The sequence below is a fragment of the Parasteatoda tepidariorum genome, chromosome 10 (genome assembly GCF_043381705.1).
Source record: "Parasteatoda tepidariorum isolate YZ-2023 chromosome 10, CAS_Ptep_4.0, whole genome shotgun sequence".
NCBI classification, from domain to species: domain Eukaryota; kingdom Metazoa; phylum Arthropoda; class Arachnida; order Araneae; family Theridiidae; genus Parasteatoda; species Parasteatoda tepidariorum.
In genome coordinates this window covers 79,855,618-79,868,346 of record NC_092213.1, presented here as the reverse complement: position 1 = coordinate 79,868,346, position 12,729 = coordinate 79,855,618, and the positions used below count along the sequence as shown (strand labels likewise).

General features: G+C 29.2%; 1 protein-coding gene across 1 annotated transcript in view; it reads right to left on the bottom strand.

Moving 5' to 3' along the window:
* LOC107449682 (cysteine--tRNA ligase, cytoplasmic) overlaps positions 1–12,729 on the bottom strand; it is a 50,223-nt gene that overhangs the window by 14,863 nt on the left and 22,631 nt on the right. The window contains exons 11-16 of the mRNA XM_043052177.2: positions 11,209–11,337; positions 10,332–10,565; positions 6,734–6,834; positions 5,557–5,597; positions 2,843–2,991; positions 749–808 (exon numbers count right to left, since the gene is read on the bottom strand). Coding sequence (XP_042908111.1) covers positions 749–808; positions 2,843–2,991; positions 5,557–5,597; positions 6,734–6,834; positions 10,332–10,565; positions 11,209–11,337 — 714 coding nt within the window. The remainder of the gene's footprint in view (positions 1–748; positions 809–2,842; positions 2,992–5,556; positions 5,598–6,733; positions 6,835–10,331; positions 10,566–11,208; positions 11,338–12,729) is intronic.

Here is a 12,729-nt window from a genome sequence, read left to right as displayed (position 1 = left end):
ACGAACTTCCATTTTGCAAATTTCTCTATTTTGCGATTTTTTCAGGGAACCAAGAACATTTTGGAAATTTCTTTGTAAAATAACTTCCAAATAGCGAAGTAAACTTTCTATTTAACAAACTTTTTTTTTAGATCCACTTTCCCTATTTCCCAAAATTATTTTGGAACATTTCAAACTTTTTAGCTCAATTTGAATTGATTTTCAAAGTCAATAATTTTTAGAGAAAGCAGTAAAATCCCTTTCCCTTTTCATTTGCACTTCAAACGAAAAACTCAGACGAAATTAATGGATTTTATCAGTAGCAATTCAAGTTAAAAACGCATGTGGTAATGTATGTTTAAAGATACTTTTAGAACAAATGCAACTATAGTTTTATTCATTAATTTAGCTTCTTTTTTTTTAAGTTGAAAATTTATATAGCATGATAGCATAATGTTTTGTTCTATTCTTGCTTTCCATGCAGATCACTTTTGTGGTTAAGATTTATAAAATAAATAGTAGATACAAGTTTACAAGATAAAGGTGTATCAATTGCTATTTTAAATATGTCTAGCGTTTAGGAATTTAAAACCTGTTTTGCTTTGTTTAAATATTTCAAACGGTGATTTTCCATTTAACGAATCTATTATTGGGATTTAGCGACTTCGTTTAATGGAGGTCTGACTGTATTTCAAAAAATTTGAAAGATTATTTGAAAGAAAAATATACAATAAATTTATCCTGCGAGCAATAAATAAGCTTAACTTACTAATGCGGAATCACCAGAAGTAAATTCAGAAGAGAAATCTCCAAAATTTGCACCAAACATCTGAAAATAAACCAAATTGTTTTCAATAAATGCACCAAAAGAAAAAAAAACTGACTGCAGGAAAATTAAAGTGTATGTCTTTTTATTTTGAGCTAAATAAAAAAGCATATTTTTACACTATCATCGGATGTTTTGATTACACAACCTTTTTCTATGCGTGTTTAAAAGCATGCACACATACAATTTAATATTCAACTTTTTATAGTTATTTCTGTAATTCAACTCATAGCTTACAAAATGTATTTATAAAGGCCAATATAACAGCCAAACATAACCCCTATTGATATAACTGAGTGAAAACAAATTTACCAATTATGAAAAATAGAATTATTTTAAATAAATAAACAGTTATGTCTTCCGTTTCAGTTTGCATTTAATTTTATACGCTTTTTGGTAAAATATTTTATCCAGTGGTAGACAATTAACACTAAGCTTACTGAGTTTTGGACATTTTGCCAACATTTTAAAAGCCTCACCAAGAGAGGGTTGGAAAAGTGGCTTTTTATATGAGCTTTCAAATCATTTACAAGTAATGGTGTAAGAAAATAAATTTAAATCAAATTTATAAAAGAAAGAATACATTAAAGCACAAACTTAGCTTCCATTAGATGAAATTTTTCCAAAAAGAGCAGAAATTTGGTAGGCCTGTTTACATTATAAAAATTAATAATCAGCTTCATAAAATGAGAAGAGGGTTTGTTTGAGATGCTATTTTTTTTTTCTAAAATAACTTTTTTTTCTACTTTAACCTCCAACACTAAAAATAAATTTTAATAGTGCAGGGGTGATTGTGAGCCCAAGTCAAAATTCCAGAAAATTTCTTGAGTTAAAAAAAANATTTAAATTTTATGTCTCTACACACTCAAGCTCAAAACATTGAATGAACAAGAATTTCTACTTCTCGGACTAACGATATCGGACAAGTGAAAAAACAATTGCTTAAACGATCCGGCAACGACATTGTCGTTCACACATTTGTCGTCCGATTTTGTCGGTATCGTGTCGTGTAATGAAAAAGCGCCCTAACCCCTATGGTATAATTGTGTTAAAACAAATTTACCAATCATGAAAAATAGAATTATTTTAAATAAATAAACAATTATGTTTTCTGTTTCAGTTTGCATTTAATTTTATATGCTTTTTGGTAAAATATTTTATCGAGTGGTAGACAATTAACACTTTTGGATATTTTGCCGACATTTTAAAAGCCTCACCAAGAGAGAGGGTTGGAAAAGTGGCTTTTCATGTGAGCTTTCAAATCATTTACAAGTAATGGTGTAAGAAAGTAAATTTAAATCAAATTTATAAAAGAAAGAATATATTAAAGCATAAACTTAGCTCCCATTAGATGAAATTTTTCCAAAAAGAGCAGAAAGTTGGTAGGCCTGTTTACATTATAAAAATTAGTTAGCTTTAAGAAATGAGAAGAGGGTTTGTTTGAGATGCTATTATTTTTTTTTCTAAAATAACTTTTTTTCCAACTCTAACTTCCAACTCTAAAAATAAATTTTAATAGTGATAGTCTTTAGTGCACTCTGACTACAACATGAGGTTGTAGATCTCTTTCAGAGATTGTCAAAAAGATCTCCCAAAATAAAAGCATCGCACAAATATTTTGAATACATTTTAATCTACTTATTTGTTTTATTATTTTCTGTTTAGATATTATTCGTGTTTCCTTATTTGACCTTTTCTATATTTGATGCAGAGGTCTGCCCAGTCGCTGGGGAGAGGTTTAAATGGTCTCTCCTGAATATTTTTGTCAACATAAATTTGAGGAAAAAATTCTATGCCTCCAAAAAGTGATCGTAAATAGAGGTGGTCGCTACATAGAGGTGGTCTTTCCTTGAGGCTTCACTGTACACATAAATACTGCTTTATATTAAAGGTTTCAAATATAAAATAAATACCTTCAATTCTCAATATCTACTAAATAATTTTCTAGAGAAATAAATGCACTTTTTTTCAATCTTGATCAATTGATTAATCTAAAGTTAATTAGAGTAGAGCAATAAGAATAGAAGGAAAACATACCTTAAGTATTTTTGTTATATAAGACATAATGTTAGCAAGAACTTTTCTATTGCACTGTAGCTGTTTTGATTTCCTGGAACTGATGTATATATTAGACGCCGTGATTAAATCACGAATATTTTCTAGAGCACTGCGAGTATCAATATTATCTAGAAAAGAGAGAAAAGTCAGATTTTTAAAGTATGGCCGAATATATATGGTATGCAAATAAATCATTTAAATTTTTAAAAATTTTTTTAAAAGATTAATAAAACAGTTTTTAAAGCAAAAACGTCAATGGAAGTTTAAGTCCTTGTTTAAAAAAAAGCTCTGAAGTTTGAAACTTGAAGACAGGAAATACAGAAGAAATTTTGAAACTGAACACAAATATGACCATGTTCTTTTAATCCCTAAATCAACATTTTAAATACATTATTTGTAAATTATTAATTAATTGATTATTAATTAATTATTAAAAATGATTATATAAATTAATTATTAAAATTAATATATTACTTAGCTATTAAAATTAACTGAAAATTTACTAAAAAAAAGATTTTGCAAGAAAATTTTTTCTTTTCATTTGGATAGATTGAAAAACTTGTAAAACTTTTTGAGATGCAATATAAAATGTCAACAAAAAAAAACTTTCAAATCTAAAATTACTTGAAATTCCAGGGAAACAAAATCCTTACAATTATATTAGTACTAGCTGAATATTCATCATTCAAGAGTAAGAAAAAAGCAAATTATCAATAAATCGGCATTGATCAAAACAAATACAAAATAATGTGCACAACTGAAAGATGGATTTCCAACACAATCAATTAAACAAAAACAATTCCAGTTCTTATATATTTATTATTATTCAGTGTTAGTATAGATATAAAAAAAGAATTGATCTTCTTCAACTTGTTTTTAATGTCTGTTGCCTCATGAAATGATGTGACACTCACCTCAACCATAAATAATGTTAACATCACAACAAATGTCAAAAGTATACAGTATACTTTCAATGTCTTGAAAACCTTATTCAGGGTAGCTAGATTTTTCAACAAAAAACAAGCACCTTTTAAGTACTTTTTAAGCACTCAAAAATAATTTTAATCATTTTCCAAAAAAAAAAAAAACATTATTAGGATCTGTGCAGCAATAAAAATTATTTTTTCCGTTTAAAGTCCCTAATTTATAAACATAAAATCAACAAAATTTTAAAAAATGTTCAGAAACTTTACATAATCATGATAAAATAACTAGTTTCTGATAAATATTGCAGAGAAAATTTTGAAAAATCATGCATTTTCTTGTAATTTAGAACGACAATTGATACAGCAAAGAAAGAAATCCCTTTTAAAAGATAGAAAATTAAGCACTTTTTATAAACTCTTAATAAAAAAAGCACCTTTAAGGCGTTTTAAAAAACGTAAATCAAAAATAAGCACTTAAAAAATACTACACACCCTGTTATTGTATCAACAAAAATATTTTGCCCCTTGGCATTACATTCTCACCTAATGTTAATTTCAATTCCTATGTCGAAGAGTTTCTTCTCAAAACATTGTTATGTCGAATATTTTTCGAAGTAGAAAATTAATTTCTTCATAAGGCTGTTTTAACAATATTTATGAAAATAAATATTGCTGTCATTTAATTTTATTCCAATTTACTTCAAGAAATATAATTTTTTTTTTTAATAGAAAACCGGTTGTTACAGACATAACATATTGACATGTTCAAGTTTTTAATTTTTAAAACTTAGTAAAATTACTAAAAATGAAAGTATTCGAAAATGAACTAAGAGTTATTTTAACGAAAAATATTATGACTGTTTGAATTTTTAACTAAATTATATGCTTCTTAAGTCTGCAAATATGACATTCCTAAATGGTACAATTGCGCAATATTAAGCTATTTGTTATATTTCAAATGCTTTGTTGAACATATGGATTGTTTATTCCAATCTTTAAAGGTTGATCAGCCAGTCAATGTAGTTGTAACAAAAATTAATTTTTAACAATCTTATGATCAGTTTCAGGAATTAAGAACTACAAAGAACATGTAGAACTCTAGAAAGAAAAGATATATCAAAACATTTAAGTGCTAAGTAAGTTGAGTTAAAAGTTAGAAGTCGCAAAATAAAAGGAAGGATAAAAAATAGTTAAATACTGAAAATGAAGAGAGTCCAAATAATTTATTATTTGTAGAGCATTAAGAGATTAATTCAGCAAAATGTCTCTTTTTAATCTCATCATATTTTATGATTACTTACTCCTCCATTAGGTTGCTACTTTTTCTTTTTAAATAAGTACTTCCTGATATTTACAACGATAACAATTTTGCAAGGACAAGTTTGTTATTTTACATGTTATTCTGTAAACAAAAAAAAGTATATAAATTAAATATTTTAGTTATTCTGTAAAGAAACCCCAAATTACACAAATAATCCACAGTAATAGGCTGAGGTGGCTGGCCAATCTATGAAGAAGCCCTGAAAATAGTGCCACAAAAATCGTCATCTTTAAGAACCCCAAGGGGTCATGTCTCAAAGGCAGACCCTCTACTAGATGACTCAACGCCATCGAAAATGACCTGAAAACCCTAAAGATTAGAAATTGGAATGGAGTTGCCATGGATAGGAGGTGCTGGCATTTGTCAGCTGTTGAGGCAGTCGAGGCCTGCAAGGGGCTGTTGCGCTAACAAAGAAAAAGTTATTCTGTATCATTAAAACAACTTACCACACAATGACTCATGAACACCAGCTTGTTTTTGTTGAAACCTATAATATACGAATGCATGTTACAAGATTTTTACATATCATCTTACGTATAAATGAAATTAGGATAAATTGGAAAAATTTAAAATAATGAGATATTTCAAAAACTATAAACCAATTTTAATTTCTAATAAATATGAGAGGATTTTAAAAAAAAATAACATTTTGCCAATTTCTGAAAATGGACAAATTTGTGAAATATTAAAATTTTTAAAAAAATACTTCCTTCGAAGAAAAAAATTCTTACTACTATGATTAGAAATAAAAACAAATAAACCCAAAGTACCTTTTAAACACACAGAAATAAAAAATATTTGATTTAAATCAAACTTTTTGTTAGCAGAAAAAAAACACACTATGTTAACATTAACTTTGATACTAATTACCTTAAGTTCGCAAAATATTAAGCAATAGACATTTGAGTTACAAAAATTTACAGTATTTGCAGTATAAACATAGCTGCCAACTCTTCCGGTTTTCCTGAAAAATTTTATATTCATATTTAAAGTGATAAAACTTATGTTATTATTAAACTTTTGAATTATAATAATAATTCTAAATGAGTTTGACCACCACTACATATAAATAATTACAACAAATACCAGGGTTGCCCCTCAAATAAGTGGAAAAAATTTCCCCGTGTCTTCCCTCTACATATTATACACAATATATTAAGAGGAAACAACAATTACTGTGCTCTTGTGTGTGCTATATTGGGCTAACTATATTTATTAGTTTTAATGGCTGGAAAAACAGCTGAACATACTTAAATAATGCTTTAGTAAATGAAATAGTTTAGTATAGCTGAAATATCATGGTTAAATATCCCATAGATTACACATTGAGTGGTCAGCAGTTTTTAAACGACGAAAATAAGAAACAAAATTCCCTGCATTTTCAAGGTTTTCCTTGTGGAGTGGCAACCCTGAATACATAAAAGCTAACTCATGTTTACGATATGCAAATATTAACTTTGTCAAAATATAAATATATTTTTGAGTAAGATTGATTTATGGTAATCGTTTTCTACCGCTTGGAAAATCTATTCTTGGAAAGAGTGGCAGGTACGTATAGGTAATTATGTTACATTAAAATTAAAAATGTTTTTTAATAATGAACAAAGATTAAGGTTTCCTTACGTGGAAAACAAATTATGTTCTTCCACAGTCCATTTTTGGTGAGCTTCTCTGCCAGTTCTTGGAATGTCTCTAATAGAATCTTTAGCTGTCAGAAGAAATTCCTAAAGATAATTACAAGACATAAAGATTTAACTACACAATTTAATACATGCTACTTTATTCTTAAAGCTGAAAAAAAATTTATATCTGATACACAATTTTTCAAACAAACAAAATATATGATGTCCCTAAAAAAGATTAATTCTAGGTTCATTAAAAATAGCTTCATTAAAATAGCTTCACTCTAAAAAAAATTCAAGACTGAACTTATTTTTTGACTAATTAACACAATCTAGAGTTGCTTGTGTGAAGACTAAGTTAAACATCTACAAAACTTTAATCAGGCCTATAGCTACGTATGGAAGTGAGTGCTGGACCCTAAGCAAAACAGAGGAGGAAAAACTGCTAATTTTTGAAAGAAAAATTTTGAGGAAAATCTTTGGATCTCTTCAAGAGAATAACGTATGGAGAATTCTTTACAACCACGAAATTTACAAAAAATATGACAAATTCGGTGGGACCGACATTGTGAGAACTATTAAAGCATCACGCATTAGGTGGCTGGGCCACCTCTTCAGAAATTCTGATGCCGTCCCTGCCAAAAAAGTTACTTTTTCCACAATTGAAGGGACAACCACCACAATTTTTCCACAATTGAAGGACGTAAGGGACGACCACCTACAAGATGGATAGACGACGTTGAAAAGGACCTCAAGCTATTGGGAGTCAACCGATGGCGGGCCGTCGCACCGGAGAGGGCCAGATGGAGGAAAATCTGCGAGTCAGCCTTGGCCTGTGAAAGGCTGTTGCGCTTATGAAGAAGAAGAAGAGTTGCTTACCATAATTTTCAGAAATTAAAAGCTTACTGACTCCAAAATGTATCTTTCTATAATAATCGCACAAATATTAAATCAATAATTTGATTATTTATTTTACATTTTGTTAATTTATTTTTTCACAATAAACAAGATAAAAATAATAATTAACCTAGTAGATCTTTTTGCACCAATCACTGGATAATAAATCACTAATTTTTTCATTTCATACACTATTCATATGTCTACTTTTTTTTACTTCATGATTATTTATTTCTCGCCTTATCTCTTAAAAGAAATTTTTTTTTTTTAAAAATAATCTTAACTTCCTTTAGAATTTCAAAATATGAGGGGAAAATGAAAACTCAAACAAATTTAGATACAACAATAGTACAAATTTTGTTTAACCAATCAGACGCTGAAGTTTAATCAATCCCATTCTTTCCTTAGCAATTAAGATTTTTTTAAACAAGAGCAATTTTCAGACAAGAGCAATAAACAAAAAATGAATTATGTAGGTATTTATTATTAATTTTCTTGTTATAATTTTAATGTAAACTAAGTTAAAAAACAAAATTCTTTGAAAAAATTAAATTTCACGCATACAACAAAATTTGCAAACATAGAATAGATAATTATAAACCAAAAATGTACCATGTGATGTAAAGTTAATTTAAATTTCATATAAAATTCCTCAAAATAAATAAATAAAATGAAGTTTCTATACAACTAAAGCTTTTAGCCAAATAACCTGAATTTTTAGCAGTTAGTAAAAAAAAAAAGGAAGAATTTCTTGTAATTTAAATTTTCTACATTTTTAAAAGTTTCAGTTTAGTTCTGCAAAAATAAGTTTATTTTACAATAACAAAACACAAGTAAAAGAAATTGAACATTCTATCAAGGATAAGGGGAAATTGAGAGAGAAATTTTTCAAGTACTGAAAGCCTTTTTTTTAAATAATATTAAAATAAATATTTTAAGTTTAGCTTAGAAAACTCTGTGCTCTTTTTAAACCCAAATTTATAATTATTTTAAAATAAAAGGATAGTAACACTCACAAAATAGTTTTTAACCATTAATTTAAAAAAAAAACATACAATTCAATACCTGCCAACATTTCAGAAATAAAATAAGGAAGATTTTAATAGCGACATTTTTTAGGCTACAAGTAAAGTTTTGATACGTCATGCTAACGTAATTAAGCTACATAATCATGTTAGTAAAAAATATGTATATAAATCTTAATCTAAGGAAGATCTTTAAAACATTATTTATATTTACTTTAACTATTTTATTTTATAACCATCGTTGAACAGTTGACACAATTTTTTTGATTTATGACTACTAATGTTTAGCTACGTAGCCTTGTAATTTTAAAGCCAATCCAGAAGACAACGAAACTCCTGGATCTAGTATTGGGAGAAATTTGTCTTCGTGGGGGACTTTTTGATAGAAATCCTACATTTGAGTTACGTGAAGGGGAAATTCACGAAAACCTCCCACTGTTAGTCTGACGATTAGGGGACTCTAACCAAACATCCATCTACCACTGAGGATATAATGACGAGGGCTGCTTTTTCATGGCATGGACTGGGTCCTATGGTCTGATTGCATAGATCATTTTTTTAATAACCATCGTTGAACAGCCGACCCAATTTTTGGGTTTACGACAACTAATGTTCAACTCTGTAGCCTTGTAATTTTGAACCCAATCCAAAAGACAAAGGAACTCCTGGATCAGATTTTGGGAGAAATTTGCCATCATGGAGAACTTTTTGATGGAACCAACCCGCATTTGCATCACATGGAGAGAAAGACCTCGAGAACCTCCCACGGTTAGCCTGACTTCAAGGGGACTCTAACCCAAGATCCATCAACCACTGAGGATATTTTACGTCAGCACAGTGGCTGGTGCAAGCTGGATTCGGAATTCATATAGACCAGTCATCACTGGGACTCAAACCAGGTTCACCTCATTGGAAGGCGAACGCTCTATCCCCTGAGCTATCACAGCTTGACTTTTTTTCTTTTTTAAATTATGCCCGTTATAGTCTTTTCAGACGTATGGCATCTTGCAGTCCAATACAACACTGAAGTAGCTCCAGAAGGTGAGAGGGCACAAAAGTCATCACAGGAACGAATGTCAAGAAGAGAGGGGCAATCAAATAGATGCTCCCCAGTCATAGGCGAAGTGTTGCAGAGCACACAGAGAGGTGAATTGACCAAGTTAATTTTAAATAAATGGGCCTGCAAGTAGTCATGTCCAGTAATTATTCTAAGGCAAGCAACTCCCTCGGCTCTGGGAAGGAGGGAAAGGTGAGAGCACTAGTCATCAAGCAGGCTAGTCCAGGATTTTCCATCAGCTAAGTCCCTATGAGCAGATATTGTTCTGTGCCTGAATTTGCTCCTAAGAAGCCACCTTGCATTTCTATGGGGAACTGGATGAGAAGATGGATGCAATGCTGAAGCCTCTCTAGCCAACATGTATAGCTCAACTTAAACTATTAACCCTCAACATACTGCAGAGTACTGGCGATATCACCATTTATTGAGGAATAAGAGAAGCATTCTTGCCATCAGTGGATATTTAATAAAAAAATAATTTTTTTTTTAAATTTCTTCCACAAATACAGAAAAATTTGAGAATATACAGGTAAACAGGAGATAGTTGTAAAAAAAAACAAAAGTATTTGTTAAAAAACAGGAGACTTGGCAGGTATGCAATTCAAACGTTTGGAACTTACTGTGAAGAGCTTTTCATAATAGAGAGCTATGTCCATTGTTTGTGAGCTGTAATCTAAAGTATCCTTCCAAGAATGCAACAAGAAAGCCAGCCTGATCTGTCGAGATGTGTGCTGTTTCAATGCTTCCTTAATTGTGATGAAATTCTTCAGAGACTTGGACATCTTGCAACCGGATATAGTCAAATGACCAGAATGAAGGAAGTATCGCACCCAACAGTCATTACCAAAGTATGCCTGAAATTCATACACTTTTATTCAATAAACAAAAATGTATTTGCGATTCTAAATAAATGAGTGCATAGTTAGAAAACTATAACATAGCTTTTGTTCATTGATTAGGACAAATATCTCTTACATAAGTGAAAACATTTCTTAAAGGATGATTAATTCATAAACGTTTTTACAAATAAAAATAAAAAAAAGCATTTAGTCATTTTTTTCTTCAAAAACAGCACATTTATGTCAGAAAAGTTTTGTAAATGAGGCTACATAAGATTTTCCTGCAGAGGGATTTTTTAAATAATGATCTAAATAAATATAATAATAAACAGACAAAATTAAATAAATAAGAGTTTAAAAACCTCCCCTTTTACATAAATATTACAAATAAAAAAAACTTACTTATGAAAAAATTAATCTTTACAGATTTATAGCAAATGAACACAAGCCTTATTCTTGGCCTGAATTTTTTACGTAAACATAAATAGTCAAGTTGGATCCATAATCATAATGGACACAAATAATCAAATGGAATTGTTGTAAGTAAACTTTAAATCATAATCACTAATATTTTATGAACAATCAATTATCTGCTATCACTTTTTATGTTCAAGTAATTGAATGTCTTATTTAGAAAACAGAAATTAGAATGGCTTACTTCGGACTGTGCCAGCTCATTATCATGGTGGGGGAACTTCAAATCATAACCCCCAGTATGAATATCCATGGATTCCCCAAGAAGAGAACTAGCCATCACGGAACATTCAATGTGCCAACCAGGACGTCCCTATTATGAACAAAAACACAACAACACTTTTAGTAGAATAAAAATGAACTAAAATTTCAAAATTCTAATTTAAAAATGTATATCAGAACTAGGTTAAAATACAAGGTTAGTTTAAATAATTCATACAGTTTGGAAGGACTATTTATGTCTGAGTATAAGAATTGCAAAGGTGGGGTAAACCTGGTGGAGAAATGAATAAATGAAATTTCAACATAAATATATGAACAACAACTAATGACAGCACTACTATCACAGATGCAAATACTTAATAGAGATATGCTATTGAAAGTATGGACAGAACTGGACTACCAGTGGAATTGATTACTTGGTTATTACACATAGAACCTTTGTTATATGGACCAGATATTAAGAGAGTTTATTGATACACTGCAAAATATCGATCTAGTGCTTAAATAGTCACGTTGACATAGTGACTTTCATCTCTAGCGAGACATTAGAACTCTGATTTAAGCCTTCGATATAAGAAGACTCGTGCAATTTAACAAGCCTACACAAATGCTGTTAACAAGCGTGACGAAGGCAATTTTGATTTCATCAAGATTTATTTTGTCTAACTATGAAGACAGTGTTTGGTGTGTGATGTTGAATGGCAAGGAGAAAAATTAGAATCAGAAGTCGAAACTTCGTACACGGATCAGCGTCAGAATGTAGAAAGCAATGAATTTCTTTTCTTTTAGGATTTGCTTTCCTCTGAATTTTACATTACTAGAAGCTCATTTTCAGTGAGACTTACGTTACTTTGTGATTGCTAGGTATTATTTTGTTATGAACTCAATCTATTTACAAAAAATAAAAAAAATTATAAATATAAAAAATTAAGTACAAAATAAAGAATTTTTTTTTTAAATCTTTTTTTTTTCACTTCAAGCAGTACAATTTAATGGTAGTATTTCGTATTTAAATAATTTTACTGTTTCATAGAAATTTTTTAGCTTTTACTTCCTTTATTTTTTAATTCTTTCAATGGCTCGTAAGTAGATAATGATAGAATGTTATTTTCTTTTTAATCTATAAATCTTTAGTCGTTTTTACTTATAAAGATTTAAAACAAAACCTATATTTTCGTATTTGATATTCAGATATTAGTCAGAAATATCAAGTTTTCAAGAAATATCAAGAAACAAAAAGAAATATCAAGTTTTTACAAGCCACTGTTGTTGTTTTTAAATCGTTCAATATTTAATTTAGTTGCATTTTGTTAGGTTTTCTAGCTATTTTTTGTCTTCAATTTTAAAGATATTAAGTTGTTTTAATTTTCATAAAAACTAAAACACAGTTTGCTTTAATTTTTTCAAAGAATGCAAAGTTTTTTTTTAAAGTTTTTTCAGGCAAAATCATTTTGAGAATAGTTAAAACTGCTAAACTTTTTTA